We start from the raw sequence: 18,532 nt of genomic DNA, 5'->3' as shown, positions 1-18,532 counted from the left end.
TGATTTCTGGCATATCTCTATTCATGTATCCATAGAATATTTCATAAGCCTAATTCATTAGGTTTTCTTTTGTCATCATTGCTGCAATTGCATACGGTATTCCAGCCCCCCCCCCCAAAGTTTTATTTTTGGAGTTCATTCTGTAATGACACGTTATTTAGCTACTGTGTTGAGCTTCTTTACTACAGTAAATGATGCATTAAGTGGCAGTATTCTCATATAAAAACTTTTAGTTTTAATATTATGTCTAATTAATGGTTGTCATTTAAAAACTTCCATTCCTGAGTATTGACAATTAGTTGTATCTATTGAGCATAACTTTAGTAATTCTGTGAAATAGTCACGGAGACCACATGCAAATAAGAGAGATTCTTGATGTGAAAATTTCCCCATTTTTGTCAGAAGCATATGTCAGTTATCAGGTATGCCAATGAGACTAATGATTGTTTGGCATCCAAGAAATTCGGCATTTCTGAGCTGGTGCCCAGCAATGGAAGAAAGACAAAAATTAATGGGTGGAAGCTTTACCAGAAAGGCATAAGTGGACCTGAATAGGCAAATAGGTGTTGGTGGGGAGAAAATGTGATTGTGCCCGAGAATAGTACATACAATTTTTGTGTGGACGAGTAAAGAAAGTTATGTTTACTGTTGACTTGGTGAAGAGAGTTTCAGTAACATAAAGAATAATACAGAAATTCCCCAGTGGGCTCATTAAGAAATGTATTCTAGAAGCTGAAATGAGGTAGGTCTTACTGTTAGGGCCCCCATACACACACACATTTTGGCCTCCAGTTCAGCGGGAAACCCGTCAGTCTGTCAGTTCTACCTGCAGGACCGTAGCACATGATGTGTGTGACTCAACATTATAGGCTGGAAGACCGTGATTGTGGCATGAAGCCTGCCGCTTTATCTGCGCGTGTATAGGGAAGGAAAGGGAGGGGGTAAACTGTGAAAGTTTTGCCTGTAAGGTCGATCGGAAGGCCAAACTGTGTGTGTATGGGGGGCCTTACTGTAACTGAAATAATGAACTTGTGTTCACTGAGATTCACTGCTAAGTAAGCAAAAACCTTAAACTGAGGAACATTTATATGTGGTTCTGTTGTATAGATTGCTTACATTTGGTGCCTTCGAGGTTCATGAGCTTACACACACATCAGTTTTGTGAGCTTCCAAGTATGTTTCAATATTATGGTACCCCCCGCCCCCCAAAACAGACAACCTTTGTATCATGCTGTATCTGATTTTTCTTTACCAGTGGAATCCAAAAGAAAATCATTATGGTCGTGAAGATATACTTTCCTTGGATCATTTTTTGAGCCCTGAAATTACTGAGGAGACTGAAGAAAGTAGAGGAAAAAAAGAGTTTATTTTTTCGTAAGTATGAATTTTGCTTTGAATTATGGTTTTACATGGTATTCTATGGACCTTCCATGACTGACCATCTTATACACTTTTGTTCAGCTAGAAACAGTTGGACCTTGCTAGTTCTAACCTTATTCATATTCATATTGGTTCCAGAAATACACATTTTGCAATACAGCCTCCAGATATAGAAAAAGTCAAATTATTTGTATAAAAGTCAACAATACTATAATATTTAACTACATACACAGATTGTGTACATGTCCAACATACCATATAAAACTATATTAAAAATTTAAGACAACATAAATTCCCCATCAGAGTAACCAATTCAATCCTTTTCACATCAGTCAGTCAATCAATCAACCAATCCATTCTTCCTTCCTCGTCAAATCACTGTCATAGGAAAACGTTCCATACACATTAAACATACAATAGTTCAATTTCTATAATTAAAAGTAAATACCCCCCTTTCACAAATCTTTAATTTAACATACATTCCTCTACAGAATAAAACGTATGTTGTACCAAATATGACCTCATTACTTTTTTAAACTGTCTCATTTTTTTCTGTCTCCCTAATTTTATTTGGTATTTTATTGTATAATTTTATTCCCATGTTCAGTACTCCTTTCTTATAGGCATTTGTGGACTCGTGACCCACACAATCCGAACCTCACATCACTGTCATTGAAACATGAACCAATATATAATCTATATGTAAAGTGTTTATGTATTGTCATGCTAAAGACTTAACTCACAGAGAGCTAAGTTTATTTTTATGAATCAAAGGAAAGAAGTCTGGGAGAACTGATATGGGGTTGCTGTTGCTGAGATGCACTTCTGGTTCTCAGATACCAAAGTTAAACTTGGTATCACACATGCAGTTCACTCACTCGTCCATTATTCAGTTGTGAGTCTTATATGTAGGCCCTATGTAATACAGAATTTAAGAATGGTGGAGTTATACCTCTACTCCCTCATACATTTTGATGGCATTTTGCTTCATTAATTAAGCCCAGGTATATGGCCACACCATAGCGGTTAGTCGCTGGCTTCCCACTGCGGCGGCCCGGGTTCGATCCCGGGTCTGGTCAAGTGGGATTTGTGGTGGACAAAGTGGTGCTGGGGCAGGTTTTCCCCGAGTACTTCGGTTTCCCCTGCCAATCTTCATTCCACCAATTGCTCCACAATCACCCTCACTTATCATCTGTGGCTGGTACAATAGGCCAGAAGTGGCCGCAGTGCAAGGGACCCCACTAGCAATAAAAAAAAAAGCCCAGGTATAACTTTAACTTTACGTCACATGGTACTCTATCCCAGAAGATAATATGGTGTGATACAGGTTAAGATATGACTTGGAAGTGGAGTCAGTATATGCAAGGAGCACACACTGATGTTCATACAATCTGAAAACATCGGGGAGTTTGTTCATTCTTCAGCTGCAGACAGAAGGAAAACATAAACCCTTTCAGGAGCTCAGGTTTTGTATGAGAGTCTATATAACATGGTCAGGTGTTGAGACATGTATCTCTAATAACTTGGATATTCCTTCACATATATATATTAAACAATTCTTAAGATCTGAGAGGTTTGTTTTCACTGTTTCAAACCTAAAACGAATAATATGTATGAGATAGATCTCTCGCATTAGGATTAAAAGGGCAGTAAAAGTTAAGAGAGTTGTGACCTGTATAAGAAATTACAGGATCATATAGAGCGGGGCCTATTTTAATGCATTGTGCTGGCATTTACCCAGAAACACCAAGGGAAATAACAAAGGAACTGCCAAGTAATTTGCAGGCCAGTTAAGCAGGTGAATTTGAACAGGGTCAGAAACTTTATATTCTTGTTCTTTGTTTTTCTTCCCCCTTTGAGAACATATTGTCACGTGTTGGGTGTATAACGCAACAAATAACTTCACACCTTATTGGATATAGCGAATTTATTAAACATTCACTTCCTACAGTCACACAATTTACAAGCTCAATATTACTGCCATCGGCAGTATCACAGATACTGGACTGCAATTAACTGGTGACTGACTCTCTGGCTAACTCGTAACTCTCCACTGGCTAGATCCCAACTCAACTCAACTCGTACTGTTGCCTTGAGAACTGTCTTTGGCGGCTGATACGCTTTAGACTGTCTCCGGGGATGGCTACACTTTAACTCAGCGACCGCTACACATTAACTGTCTCCGTAGGCTGTGTAGTTCCCTTATAAACCCTCAGCCAGACAACGGGAAATGCCTCGCTTCCTTGTTGCCTAGTCACCGTGTTTGCCGATAGCCTAGCAACGCTGTTGGGAGTTGGTTACAGCTACATAGCAACTGCGGCGTCCTGTGTTACGTAATGGGTACTGCTGTTTACTTGCTTTGCCTAGCAACCGGTATTTACTCACTTTGCTTAGCAACCGGTGTTTGCTCGCTTTGCATAGCGACCAGCGTGCTTGGACTCTGCTCACTTTGGCTCCACTCGGCACGTCACGGCTGACAGGGAGGGAGGGGCGTCATCCATAGCACAACACGTCACAATATGTTACTTTTAAGTTCATGATTGCCAGATTGAGTATGCTGCATAGGCTGGCTACATGGTCCTTTTTTTATGTCATTGTGTCCACCTTTTGTGAGAAATTATTTATGTATATAAGATAGCCTGATGTGTAGAATGCAGGTAATTTATGTGTCCGGACCATTAAAAATCTGAAAAAGCGCAAGGGTCAAGTTAAATATTGTGTTATGGCCATATTTATTATTAAACAAGTTGAATATATTTCTTATTTTATTTCACTGAATTTTTATTTAATACTATTGTGTTTTTGCTTCAGATATTTCTTTGAATTCATACGAAATGAAGGACCGCAGAAGATTAAAGAAGTTGAACTGAAGTGGCAGAATGAAGTTGGTAAATTTGAAGGAGTGTATGATTGCATGAGCTCACACACTAGTAAGTCAGAATATTTTTAAAGATGCTATAACAGGTGTTATTCACACATACTTCTACTAAGACCCACATGGTGTAAACATTTTGTGAACTAATTATATATGTAAGATTTGAGGTTAATTTATATAATTCATAAGTTACAAATTTGGAGTGGTCTGTTTGATGGAAAGTTCTTCCTATACAGTCAACTCTCGATTATCCGGGATAATGGTGGGGATGGAAATCACGATTAATCGAAAACCCGGTGAAGACAAATTTTATTAAAAGTAGTACTGTAATACTGTACCTTCATAATACTATAGGCCTGCCTGTATTTAAATTTATTCAACCTCATTTTTGTGTCATCTCATGGCCTATTTAATACTTTTTTTTACATTACAATGAAGTAGGAATTAGTTATTTCAATCAGAGTCTTCAACAACATCCAACACTTTTTACAAATATTAACACTTAAAAAAAATTTAATATTGTTGTTTACTTTTTCATGGCATTTTCCTTTTTCTGTTGAATACTTAACACAACATGCTTCCTTTTACACCCTGACATTTTGCTAACGCACTTGAAGATCGATACAAAGATACTAACTGGGGCGATGTATCTGTCCTTGAAACTTTCCACAAATCCTTGCATACTTTCACCCCTACCCTAGAACATTGTGTTAGCATAACGGGACCAAAGAATGCAGAGCTCTGTTCACACTAGTGCGAAAATAGTGTTACAACTAGCCATGTTAAACAAAAGTGAATGAATATTAAACAACGTATAAGCCTCAAAAAAGCCTCAGTAGCCTCGGTTAAGCCGCAGACCGGTTAATCCGCCCCCGGATAATCGAGAGTTGACTGTACTTTCATTCCATCTTGTGTTCTGATGAAATCTTCCTACCCACATACAATCCAACGTCAAAATGGATATAGTAATGTTTGTAGTAGACATGTTCAAGATTACTTTTTCAGTTTGAGGCAAGAATTTGGAAAAATTTTGAGAAAGAGAATTTTCTCCAGTACAGCAATTAAAAAATATGTCTGCACAGAAGAGGTAATTTTTAATTGATTTCATATTCTTACTGCAAACATGTCATTTAAGTTTCCTTCTTTGAAATCACTAATCTATTCAGTTTCAGCAGCCTCGCTATGTTCACTATTTCTGTTGTCTCATGTTCATTCCTAGCCGTTCCTTGTTCTTCCTCTCGTCTGTTTCATCATATATACAGCACTCGCTTCTAGGGAGATCCATTGCCATGATACTGAACCTGTGGTACAGCATGTCTGAACTGGTCTTTATTATCTTGGCTTGTGCCTCAACATTGTCCTCTTCCAAGAGACATTTGGAATGCAGTTGTTTCAGATGATTCATCAACTCTTGTACGTATGGTGTTCTATGAGATTGACCATAAGGTCAGTATACAGTGCATGAATGAAAACTGTTATGTCCGGTATAAAATGGCTCCTCCAGTGCATCTAACACTAGCGTTCCTCATTTTCTCAACAATACTGGTGGTCCCCTTCTCCAGACAACTTGTAGCCAGTTTTCCATTAGTTAATTTAGTCACTAACTCTTGATTTGACACCTGATCGCTAGTCCCATAGGCAGCTTCATGTTAGGCATAGCTTTTGAGTTGAGTATCACATATGGTGATAGTCTCATGCTGTCTGCCAACTCTTGTCAGTATTGCAGTCACTCAAATATTTTCAGTACTTGATGACTTTCTGATGAGGTTTTTTTCACCAATGTCATCTGTGGAGTAATTGGATGGCATAATGAAATACAGTGATGTTTCGTGGCACTACCTCGAAGTGTGATGGCGGCTTTTTGTGAAATGAAGTTCTTCATTGTAAAGAAAACATGTTCATCGACATCCTTTGTAGTTAGGGATATTTTACAAGGCTGACATGCCAGTCTGTCTTTGAATGTATAAATGATATTTGCATAGTTTTTTAAGAGTTCCTGATTTTTATGTTCTTTCCACCATCATACTCGTATGTGTGCATTGGGACAGATACTTTGTATTCTTGCTGCAGGTTAAATCACAATATTCTTAAATCATAACTGCTGCACCCAAAACTGTTCGACACTCTTTTGACTTTTTATTCCCTTTTGTGCTAGTACCTCTTTTCTTGATGTGATCTTCCATTTTTATAGTGATGGACACTTTGTGTTAGCACTGAATCATGTGAGATTGTACATCTGAATTACTGCTTTTATTTCTTCTGTGACACTTGAGGAACCTCATGACAGGTCATGGCTTCTGACCTTCTACTTTAATTTCTGTTTGCATAGTCAGTTACAGTATAATCACTGTCAGCAGGACTGAAAGCTCATTATGTTTAGTTTTCCATCAGCTGAATTCACTCACAAGCCACCCTGGGGTGTGCCCAGGCAATTGTATCGTAAATCACTGGTCTATGAAGTTAATGTAGCCAGATAATATTCTATTCTATTCTATTGTCTCTTTCATGCCCAGTCTCTCAGCTTGACCACCTCTGTGGTCTAGTGGTCAGAGTTCCTGGCTATAGATCCAAAGGTCCGGGTTCAATTCCCGGCGCTACCAGATTTTCTGAGAAATAGTGGGTCTGGAACAGGGTCCACTCAGCCTCGTGAGGATAATTGAGGAGCTATTTCAAGGAAATTGTGGCTCTGGTCTAGAAAACCGATATTAATGGCCATGGGGATCCGTTGCACTGACCATGCCACACCCTCTATCTGCTAAAGGTGGTACTAACTTCACCAACAAGCAGCAGTCACATGGTCAGTATAGTTCGCTTGCAGACTATAGGCCACAGAGTCTCTCAGCTATGCCAGGAATGCAGTAATCCAGAGGAAGTGCAGGTATGCTATAGCTAAAAAGAGTAAGGTGAGGGCAAGCTGCAACCTTTTAATGAACCACTATAGAAGATCTTCGTCTTCCATTATGGGGTTTCTATTATGTGTCAGTACTCTATAGCTATGAAGTTCTTAACAAGAGTTGAAAATAGGAAATTTATTGTTTACTATACCAGGGAGAAGAAATTAGCAGAAATAGACTTCTGTAGTTGATTAGATGAGATAGCTGGACTTAGGTGTAAAGCTAAGTGGCTTGTGTAGAGTTTCATTGTTAGTTATTGAGGTTTACAAAAAATGGTGAAATCCCCATTTGTTATGTAAGATTTGAGGTTTTCACAGCGGTGACTCTGAAGAAAGCTGTCTTCTAGGATGGGGCACTGTGTAGATATTGTATTAACCGACTTTTCGGAGGAATGTATCGCCTCCATCTTCAGGGTAGAAGAAAAGAGAAGAAAATCTGCAAGCGAAGAACCAGCATGAGCAGGTACTAACAGACTTCTTTTTTCTTTTACCTTGAAGATGGAGGCGATACATTCCTCCGAAACATCGGTTAACACAATATCTACATGGCGCCACATCCCAGAAGACTGCTTTCTCCCAATTTGTTGTTTGTTTTGGAGATATGCTGTCTTTTTCACAGCAGTAGTCAGCGTTGTTTGCAGTCCCGCCAAATGAAGTCTGGTATGTGAAGACATGTCTGTATATGCGGCAAACACTATCATCACAGTAGATGAAACTCATAGGGATGTTCATGAGAATACATTTAATTTTTATCCTTTCACTTCCCTGCTGATGTAGGGAAGTACTTCTAATGCCCCTGATTTTAATAGTTATAGTAAGTTAGGGAGAATCTTATTTCTGTATAGTTTCCTTCGTATTGAATTATTTTAATTGCTGTTACAATAATCCCATTTACAGTGTGGAGGATTCATGTTAAATTGTTCATTCGTTTGTTTTTAGGTATCTGCAATTTTTTGCTTCAGTCGTACCGATTTGCTACTATTGATGACTACATGTGCCTTGCGGAACAGCTGGCTGATACTTATAATACGGCAAAGACAGAACTTGTTGAGAGCTTGTCCTTCACTTTGAGTGGATTTATAAATCGTACAGACCCAGTAACTGACATGTCACTGATCGACAATAATATTAAAATGGGAATCGAGTACCCAATGTATGAAAATCCCAATGTGGTTCCTGAATTTGAGTCATTATTAAAAAGTAATATACATACACATATTTCTGACAGTAAAACAGCTGTTGAGTCCATGCTAGGACCATTTGCTGATAAACCGTCAGGAAGTACAAGCAACAGTGAAACATTAATTCCTCATGCTGGAGTGGATGTTCTATCAGAAGATCCAGATATCAGTACTGCAGAAGATAATGTTATGAGAACTAACGAGAGACGTTTCATTTCTGTATCTGAAGGTATTTCATGTGAGGAGGAAAATATGTATTCATTTTCAAGTGATATCAGCTCTTATGATTCTGACGAGATTGACAGCCGTTGTCATCAACTTGATGATGATGGAGTAGAGCAGCAGAAAAATCTTGACACCCAAAAGGAGAAGACATGGAAGAACGAGGAGAAAGATAATGGAATGGTGAACGTGGAGGAAGAGACCAAAGGTTTAAAAAATAGTTTAAATATTTATGCTAGTGCATTTGAACCTTCAGCAAAAGTAGTACCACAAGAAGAGCAGAAGGACTCTTATCATAGAGAAGATGCTGAAACAAAAACAGCTGCTAGACTTGTTTCTGCTCCAGCTGAAGAGATTCAGTTGAATGCTGCAACCTCAGAGTATAATGCCTTCAGTAAGTCATATGCACAGTACTGGCTTCTTTATGTTAATGTTTATTTTTGCTTTTGTATTATGTTTTTACTCTATTGTTTGGATATTTATATCATTTTTACTTGTTATTTACTTCTGAAATCATATAGTTATTTATTTTCTTTATTTGATATATCCTTATATGCAGTGGCTTGTAATGTGAATGATCTTTTTTAAACTGAGTCCCATTCTTGTGCTCATTGAGTGCTTGAAGTATAGAACTAGTGGTCAGTCTCTGTCGGTCGGTTACAGAGTTACAGATTTTTCCTTGACCCATTCATTGTCATAATATGTTGCAGAACAGCTGTCTGCACCGTGTTTGTGTAAATAAAGGGACCACACATCTGTATTGGTTTAACAGATTTGCTTACAAAAGCATAGAAACAATTTAAAAAATGTGGCATATACACCCTGCTTTTGTCTTGGAATTTAAATATGTGACTACCAAATTTTGTTGCTCTTGTAGGCTTATGGTAGCATAGAGCTATTCTTAAAGCAGAAACACCAGTAAATACACGTTGAAATCGGTTTTCCACTTCTTCCCAATGGAAGTCCGTTGTCGATTGCCGCGTATACAAATTTGAAAATGTATTCATAGAGTTTCACTTTATTTAATCATCTTGGAAAGATGAGACTTTCAGAAAGAAGTGTTTTGGATGAAAATATGTTTTTCGTTTTTCTCTACAAAATCAGAATTTGCAAAGAATGTATTTGGAAATATCTGATTTTGAGTTCACTTCCCTATTCCTTATTTCAGTGCCTTAGATATCAAAACACATTTTTTCTTTCTGTACTTACATTTTTTCCATTGCATTCAGCACATTCAAAACCTGGGTGGTGGCGCCTGGAGGAAGGTCAGACTGAAGGCTCAGGTCTGTACCAGATGCTTGCATACTCACAAAGAACAGCTGTTCCTCCGGTTACAGCAGACCAGTTTCAAGTACCTCACTTAAAAACATCTACTTCACCTGCGCTTCCTTTGCATCAGTTCCCTGTAAGTAAAGACTTATCAGGTAACTTGAACCTTGTGGAGGTGGGTAGTGTTGCCAATGATCTGGAGGTTCATGTGGCCTCCGTCTTCAGGGTGAGGGTAAGTAGGGTGAGTCAGTATTAACATACCTGTAGGTTTGGGTCTAACAAACCCGTGAGGAGGAAGGGTGGGAGCTGTAACCCAGTGTAGCCAACTTAAAAGCCACTGAGTGCATAATAAAAATGTTAAATTTTTTAAAAGGCAATAAAATGATGTGTATTCAGTTTCCTATCCTTTGCTAGACATGGCATATATCATTTGTTAGGTACTGATTTCTCACTCAGTTGACCTAATCCTTCCAGCCGCACTAGGCCCTCGGGTTTACTCAGCCTTTAACAGAAATGAGTACCTGGAATTAATTAAATAATTTTCCTGGGGAGTATAGCACGGCCGGCGCGTAAGGCTGACAACCTTACTGTCAGCTTTGAGCCGATGGTCTAGATAATGTGGGAACCTCAACGTCTCACAACCCTATGGGCCTTCATGGCCTAGTTACAAGGATAGATTTTTTTTTCTCACATCAGATTCCCAGGTTCTTCTATGTAAGAGCGGTTCAACTGTGATTTGTGATGCACAAAGAGGGCTGCCATTATCATGTATTTCTTTGAGTGCTTAGGTTTTCCTGTGCCAAAAAATCCTATTAATGCTCATGTACCACTCACTGAGTTGTGTGATAGTCCTAGTCCCCCGTTCCTTTGTCACAACCTCAGTCTTCAACTGGGGATTCACATTTGACCTGGCAGTTCACTTAGTTTGGAGAATTTGAGTTAATTGTATTTTTAGCCTAACCTTTCTTAATTGAGAAAACAAAACTGTTTGGAGAATTTGAGTTAATTGTATTTTTAGCCTAACCTTTCTTAATTGAGAAAACAAAACTAGGCTTATAAGATGTTGCTGTGTTGTGTCTTCTGTGTCTGTAACAACTTTTGAATGCCAGAACCACTCTTTACGAAATCTGGATTGTATATCATGCCACTTGAGGCCATCTCGGAGGCATACTTCATAAATCCCTCTCACCAGTAATACCAGCACTGCAGCCTCTCAGATTGTGTTGCTTTATTGACTTCATTATCCATATGTACGAAAGTTCAAGAACTTCCCAGCATTTTGTGGAACCAGAAGGTTCATTACCTTGTTCACAAGAGCCCTCCACTGGTCCCTATCCTGAGCCAGATTGATCCAGTCCATATTACCCCATACAATCTATTTTAATATTATCCACCCACCTACATCTCCATCTTCCTAGTGGTCTATTTCCTTCTGGCTTTCCCACCAATATCCTATATGCATTCCTCTTCTCCCCCTTTTGTGCTACATCCCCTGCCCACCTCATCCTCCATGTCATGGATCATTCTAATTATACTAGGAGAAGAGTACAGGTTATGAAGCTCTTGCGGAGATATGTTGTTTGAAAGCATTATGGCACCCTGCTAGTGTTCCATATTGTAGCATGTATAGCCGTTACTATGCAACAACTGCAAGATAAGCAAATATACCAGAGCCGTTTCTAGGCAGCAGGTCAGTAAACATTTTCCTATGGCAATGGATACACGTACAACACTCGAGATACTGTTGGAAATGGTGTTTTCTACTTGGTCCATGCAATGGGGTTGTAAGGAGGGCAGTTGAAGCAAGAATAGTTCAGTTGGAAGGTAACCGCCATTCAGAGAGGATTTGAGCACAGAAGCAGAGGAGTAATCATTGTTAAAAGCCCTTACCAGGAAACATACGGTGAAGAAACTGCAGGCTGGCAAAGACTTAGCATGTGCTGGAGTGATTTGTGAAGTATGGAAATCAATGATAGTTTTGTAGTTATTTGTAGTTATGACCCGTAAGTGGCCAATGAATCCAATTTTCCAAAAATTCATCTGTAGTCACACATACTACATGATAATATAATTGGGCTTCATTGCATATACCATGTGGTTGCTCCTGTTTGCACCTTACACTAGATTTCTTTGTGTAATATTGCAGAAATCAAGTGACGGTAATACCCTGACAGATGAAATCCGAAATTTTGAGGAGAAAATAAAAGTTTTAGAAAGTACAGTGAAGACACTGGAAATGGAGTTGAAAAATGAGAAGAATGAAAATGAAATACATAAAAAGACTTCAGAATTAAAAGTGGAAGAATTGGAGAAAAAAATCAAGGTGAGATTATAGATTTCTCTTTGTAGCATTGAAGATTGTGGTTTTTATGCAGTCTTTGTTCTCACCACTTACGGTTAGTGCATAATGGAACAGATTCATACATTTATTTCCTTTATTTTCCATATGTCCATACAGGTAACAAACCTAGGATGTGGAAATAGTCCCTTTGAAAATAGATATATCAAGATAAATATACAACTTTAAATGAGTCACATAATTAAAATCACTTACATTAATCAATTAACATAAATAGTAATACAAAGTAAACAATTTAATAAGGTTTTAATTAATAAACAATTTAAAAATAACTGACTATAAAACTTGAATTAATACAATTTTATTTAAATTACCTATATTAATTGAATTAGATACATTACAAATTTACACACTTATGACCAGTTATATTGATAATATTCATTCATGGAATAAAAAGAATGACGATATAAAAGCCCCTTCATAGCGGATTTAAAACTTCTCACATCAGTAGCCAACATTTTTATTGTTTGAGGAAGATGATTAAAAACTTTAATGCCTGCTGTGTGCACACCTTTATTGTATTTTGCTAGGTTAACTGCAGGTAAATATAAATTATTGAGGGCTCTAGTTTTGTATTTGTGAATCTCATTGTTAAAATTAAATAAATGTTTATTATTAATTATGTATAAAACTAATGAATATATGTACTGAGAGTAGAATGTCATTATTTCCAAATTCTTAAAAATGTCCCTACAAGACTCTTGAATTCATTATAATTCTAATAAATTTTAAATGGTTATTGGAAAGTTGACATTTAAACTTAATTTCCACCCCCATTTTTCATCTTTAACCATCTGCTATACATGGAATTCTTTAAAAAAATATCTTGTACAAAAGTTGGTGCATGGTAAGATAATTTTGTTGTTGCTTTCACATGTATGTGTGTCAGACTCAAGTATGCAAAACATTTTGTCGTGTCATTTCTGTGTAAGGCTAGTGTACTCGTAATATATCTGTAGTTGGTTAGCTTTGTTAACAGGAGATATGTATCTGCAATATGTAAATCCAAAACTATATATGCAGGCACAACATTTGAAGGAGTGTATATGAAAAGGTCCAAACAGTCATACCATGACCTGTTACTTCACAAATTACAAATTTCCATTGTACAGTACTACTGAATTAGCACGCATTACACTTACACACTGAATTCTTGGACTTCATGACTCAGATTTTCAATGTTATTAATAGTAAAATATTTAATACTACATTATTTGATGTCCCTCATTTGATTTTATAACAAAAAATAGAATGATAGCGTAGTAAGGGTTCCTATATTCAAAAGTGGGTCTGAGCTGTGAGCTCCAGCAACACGGTCCTGTATATCACATGTTATGATGAACTAAACTTAACGATGTTTGAAGTTATGACCAATTTTTGAGACAACATTAAGTTTTATGTCTGAGGTATGACTACACCTTTGTTCTGTAGTACAATTTTCTTTTTCACATCTCATGGACAGGTCTGATAATTTGATAATGTTTCTTTTTACTGAGTAAAAATTATCATCATTCGTGAGGTTGTTAAGTAATAAATTGCATTTTTTTTCTCCTCCAGGAATTAGAGTTAGAGAGAACTGAGGTCGTGGAGGGAAAGGATGAAGATATCAGAAGCCTGAAGGAGAAATTAAGCAAGAAAGAAGAAGAATGCGAAGCAGAAAAGTCCAAATGTGAAGAAGTAAAAAGTGAAAAAGAAATATCAGAAAACAGGGCAAAGGAAATCATGAGAAACCTGATGTGAGTGGTCATACTGTACATCATTTCATACTTCACAGTCCCCCCCCCCAAAAAAAAAGAACTTTGTCTTCAGAATCTAAATTGTGCAGTTTATGCAGAATGTATTAAATGGTCTTCTATAGAAAATAATGTTTAGAAGACTTATCTGTGAGCCGATTGTCTAGAAAATGTGGCAGGGATTAAAGGGATAGCTGTATCTTTTTGTGAGTATCTGTTACAAAGAGAATTTATAGGAATTTTTTAAATTGTTATAGTATGAAGTTCTATTGTACATTGATTCACTTATAAGAAAACACCTTTTCATTCAGATGCTAAACTAGGAATGAATACTTTGCCTTATATTCTGTTAAATGTGATATGTGGCCCGTGATTGGTAAACTGCTTTCCCTTGCCCCCTTTTCAGAAAAGATATGTGTGCTTGACACATCACAGGCTAACAGCCACACATATCCTGTGTGATTGTCAGGCCTTACCTTATTTAAAATTACGTCACTTGGGTCAGTACTTTATGGAACCAAGTGACTATTTCGATGGCCCCACGTACAACATCCTACGCTTTATTCGAAGCACAGGATTGCTGAGGGGATAATCAAAAGGGGTAGCACAATAGATCATTGTAGGTCGCGGTGCAAGGGCCAAGAAGGCCAACCCCTTATACATTCATTCATTCACATCATGGAGTAGAAAGGAATCTCATCATTAAAGTATATCTTTAGCTTAAAATGGGGATATAGAAAAAAATGCTGTCTTTAGAATTTTAGAATTCATTAAAAATAATTTGGCAATATAACATGTGATTGATATTGACTATAAATGATATGAACTCCGTCCCAAATGCAAACAATATATTATATGTCCTTGATCTTTCTCTCGTCTACACTACATGTTTCGGCCTCAAATGGCCATCATCAGGTGTATACCTCACGTTGCTCTTACACTGCACTTAGTTTAAAATTTAACATTTAAAACCACATTGTTCCTTTCGTTGTTATTATCAACATCACTTCGTTGATATCTGTTTGGTTTATAGATTATTTTTGTTACACATGTTAATTTTGATTTCCCTGAATTAGCACTATATAATCTTTAGTTCCAACTTTAAAATCCTCCAAAATTTTTCTCTGAATTTTAAAATTTAAAATTTTCAGGGTCACTCGCCCTATGTCTATAGTGCTGCAGCGGCTAGTTCTTGTATCCAGCACTGTACAGGTGTTATTCTGTCTTGTCTCCCTGTGTATGTGCCGCTGCTATTCTTTACTACGTGTGATATGATATTGAGTAGTTTAAGACAAATGAAGTGTTCTTGATTTGTGATTGGTCTCAGAGTACAATTTTCCATCTTATTTTGCAGAAGTGAAACAGGACAGAAAGTGAAAGAGCTAGAAGAGGAATTGGAAGTAAGAAAACGTGATATGAAGCAGTATCAGCATCTCGTTCTGAAAGCAAAGAAAGAGACAGGAGAGGTTCAAATAAAATTGTAAGTAAAGCATGGGGTATACATCTTGTGTCTTTAACAAGAATCATCCTGTGTAATCATACAAGATTAATCTTAGAGAGATTCATATTTTGAAAATTTGATTCTTGATATAAGAATTTTGAAGTAACAGTTTTTGTATTCAGTCTTTCTCTTTGATTAGACATGTGACATCCAAGGTAATTGAAAGCACAGTAACTTGTCATTTTATGGAAAGGACGCATTTGTTCTGAGATATGTTAGCTTTATGAAGATTAATTTCCCATTAATTTAGAGATAATAATTATAGATATCGTGACATGAGATAATACAGTCTTGTATAAATAATCGTAAAAGGAAGGTAAGGTTAAGTTTCTTCCTTCTGTAACTGCCATACCATGCAGGCATATAGGGGGAGTGGAGGTAAAGCTCCATACATTCTACATTTTGGTTCTGGGTGTAGGTGAGACTTTTACTGCTTTACCTCCAAGGAAAGAGCCTCTATACAATTCTTTATCGGAGTCCATTACGACAGACTCCAATGAAGAATTGTATATAATAACACAACAGGATGCATGAAATGAAAATTATAAAGAGCCTCTGTTACCCTTTGTCTTGGAGAATGGGTGGGGCATCTTGATTTGCTTGTGTGGCAAAAAGTAGTCCCTCCATCTACCAGGAATTGAGCCTCAGTTGTCCAATTCAGCTTTGCTAGCTCGGCTGTCTTGGTTTATAAATAAGAGCAAAGGGAACTAAATACATACATCAGACTTTAGGTTGATAGATTCTGATTTTAGGCCTTAGAATCATATTTTACCATCATTGGTGGAGAGCACATCACTGTTGCTGGGCACAGGTGGTGGCAGGTGCTAAAAGAACTGTTGAGAAGCATCGCAGGGCAAGACTGGATTCACTTTATGTTTCTTGCAACCAGTAATGTGAGGGAAGTATCAAATGCGGTTTACACAAGAAATATCTTCTGTTGTAAAATTGCTGTTCACTGCCTTGAATAGATCACTCCCTGTACATCTCCCTGAAAGAGGTAGACAGAACATGAAATATCCTGAATGATTTCTTCGAAACAGCACCTGACAGATACGGGGGGTTGAGCTGATCCTGCAGCATCTGTTGATTCATCAAGTTGAAGAGCAAATTTTGGTGTGCATTTAACCCTGGTCCACAGTTGTTCTGTGATGCTTCTGACAGTGATGTGGTGTCTCACATTACTGTACTCGTAGAGAAATTGTTTTAAAAGCTTCGCCACACTTTTGCACATTTTCATGGGCACTGGAAGCAATGATATATCTCCAGTGGTAAGAGGCTCTGTAATTTTCGATATTAAGTACGAGACCTCAAAAGAAGTTGAAGGAGCCAGTCAGAGTGCACTCAGTAAATATGTAATACACACATTCTTATGTTTGTGTCTTCATATTATGTTTTTATTGACTGTAGATGGGGTGTGGATTGATAATTAGATATACTGAACACTTATACACGCAACTTATAACTGCCATTAATTAAAGTGCTATATTACCTGTTCACACACACACACACACACACACACTGCAGTTCACTACAGCACACGCTAAGCCTTTTCAGCCTGCTGTGTCTTCACCAGTCATTGCTCAGTAATGGCTTCCAGTGTCAGACATTCCGATGACTTGGTTCCTGAACTATCCCCTGTGCCTCAGCTACCCGCTTATATAACAGTGACAACTCACAACATCTGAACTATAGTTCTGTGAATAACTCGCTAACTCACCAACCAACTCATTCAGGGCCACGCCATAGCTCAAACAGTTAGACGCTGGCTTTCCACCACGGCGGCCTGGGTTCGCTCCCAGGTCTGGTCAAGTGGGATTTGTGGTGGACAAAGTGGCGATGGGGCAGGTTTTCTCAGAGTAGTTAGGTTTCCCCTGCAAATCTTCATTCCACCAATTGCTCCACAATCACCCTCACCTATCATCTGGGGCTGGTACAGTAGGCCAGAAGTGGCTGCAGTATAAGGGACTTAGTCCCACCCCACTAGCATTAAAAAAAAAAACAACTCATTCCACTGCACTCTGCTCCCCATATAGCCCTGGCATGAACCACACAGAAAACACAGCTTTTTTATTGTGTGCATGTATGTTGCAACCAGTGCCTAGCAACAGCCGCTATTTACAGAGTCACCACTTAGCAGCAGGCGTACGTGCTACAATATAAGTGGATATCACTGGAAAAATTGGCCAATACATTGCATTGAGTGCACAGTATAGAAACACAATACAGGGTGACAGCTGCTTGGTAGGGTTGGTTGTGAGACTAAAACCTAACATATTTTCGTTTCAGTAAAAGTCTAATGCATAAAACCTAAAAACGAACTCAGTTTTTGATGTGTGTTAGCACAAAATTTCATTGGTAGAACTTTTTCAGAAAAAAAGGAGCTAATGTAGTGTTCTATTTTACATTCATAACTACATTTTTCCTGTATATATCCCTGTTGAATATTGTGCAGTTCTGTTGTTTAAGTTTTGCTCTAGTATATAAGGTAATTTTTTTATAAAACTTATTGACTTCAGATTCTTTGTTTTGTTTGTAGCTTGAAGCAGAAATGCTTTGATGTATTGGAAGCCATGAGGTGCAGGGTGAAATATCTCACAGATTCTGGTATCCCAACTAAGACTGACATTGCAGTAGCTATAAAGAATTGGGAACAATATCTTCTTGCCATTACGGAACATGAAATTCAGTTCAGAGTATGTGTTTAATTTGTTTGTTACTCTTCTGTTGCTTGTGCTGTGTGTCACTCCAGAAGTGTATTATACAAAACAGAATTAGCTTGAAGTTAGAATGTGTTTTGTAATGCTTAATTTGAAAAGACAAGATCATCTGAATTCTGAGATCGTCGAATGACATTTCTACGATTGTGGGTCATCCTTTGACTCAGCTCTTTCTAGTGTTCCCTTTTGTATCTACATCCACTCTCTTCCAGTTCTCTTTTGTATATATTTTTATACTTGGTGTTTCCATCTGGTGCATGATCTAGCTAGTTATTGTTTGACATCAGTATTCTTTAAGGTTGTAAAAAATCCTGTTTTTTCTATATGCAACTCATGCCCTTACCACCGTAGTCAACTTTCCTTGTAGTGTTCTACTTTCAGGTCTTGTTTAATGTCCTGGTT

The 18,532-nt window shown here is 37.7% G+C and overlaps 1 protein-coding gene across 1 annotated transcript in view; it reads left to right on the top strand.

Annotated features, from left to right (window-relative positions):
• LOC111867199 (E3 ubiquitin-protein ligase TTC3) overlaps window positions 1–18,532 on the top strand; it is a 69,540-nt gene that overhangs the window by 35,886 nt on the left and 15,122 nt on the right. Inside the window, exons 17-24 of the mRNA XM_033752591.1 lie at window positions 1,256–1,374; window positions 4,192–4,310; window positions 8,088–8,945; window positions 9,781–9,956; window positions 11,967–12,143; window positions 13,737–13,915; window positions 15,267–15,392; window positions 17,950–18,106. Coding sequence (XP_033608482.1) covers window positions 1,256–1,374; window positions 4,192–4,310; window positions 8,088–8,945; window positions 9,781–9,956; window positions 11,967–12,143; window positions 13,737–13,915; window positions 15,267–15,392; window positions 17,950–18,106 — 1,911 coding nt within the window. The remainder of the gene's footprint in view (window positions 1–1,255; window positions 1,375–4,191; window positions 4,311–8,087; window positions 8,946–9,780; window positions 9,957–11,966; window positions 12,144–13,736; window positions 13,916–15,266; window positions 15,393–17,949; window positions 18,107–18,532) is intronic.

This window comes from Cryptotermes secundus, unplaced genomic scaffold (assembly GCF_002891405.2).
Source record: "Cryptotermes secundus unplaced genomic scaffold, Csec_1.0 scaffold565, whole genome shotgun sequence".
Taxonomy (NCBI): Eukaryota; Metazoa; Arthropoda; class Insecta; order Blattodea; family Kalotermitidae; genus Cryptotermes; species Cryptotermes secundus.
The sequence above is the reverse complement of the archived record's forward strand: the minus strand, read 5'-3'. Positions and strand labels throughout refer to the sequence as shown.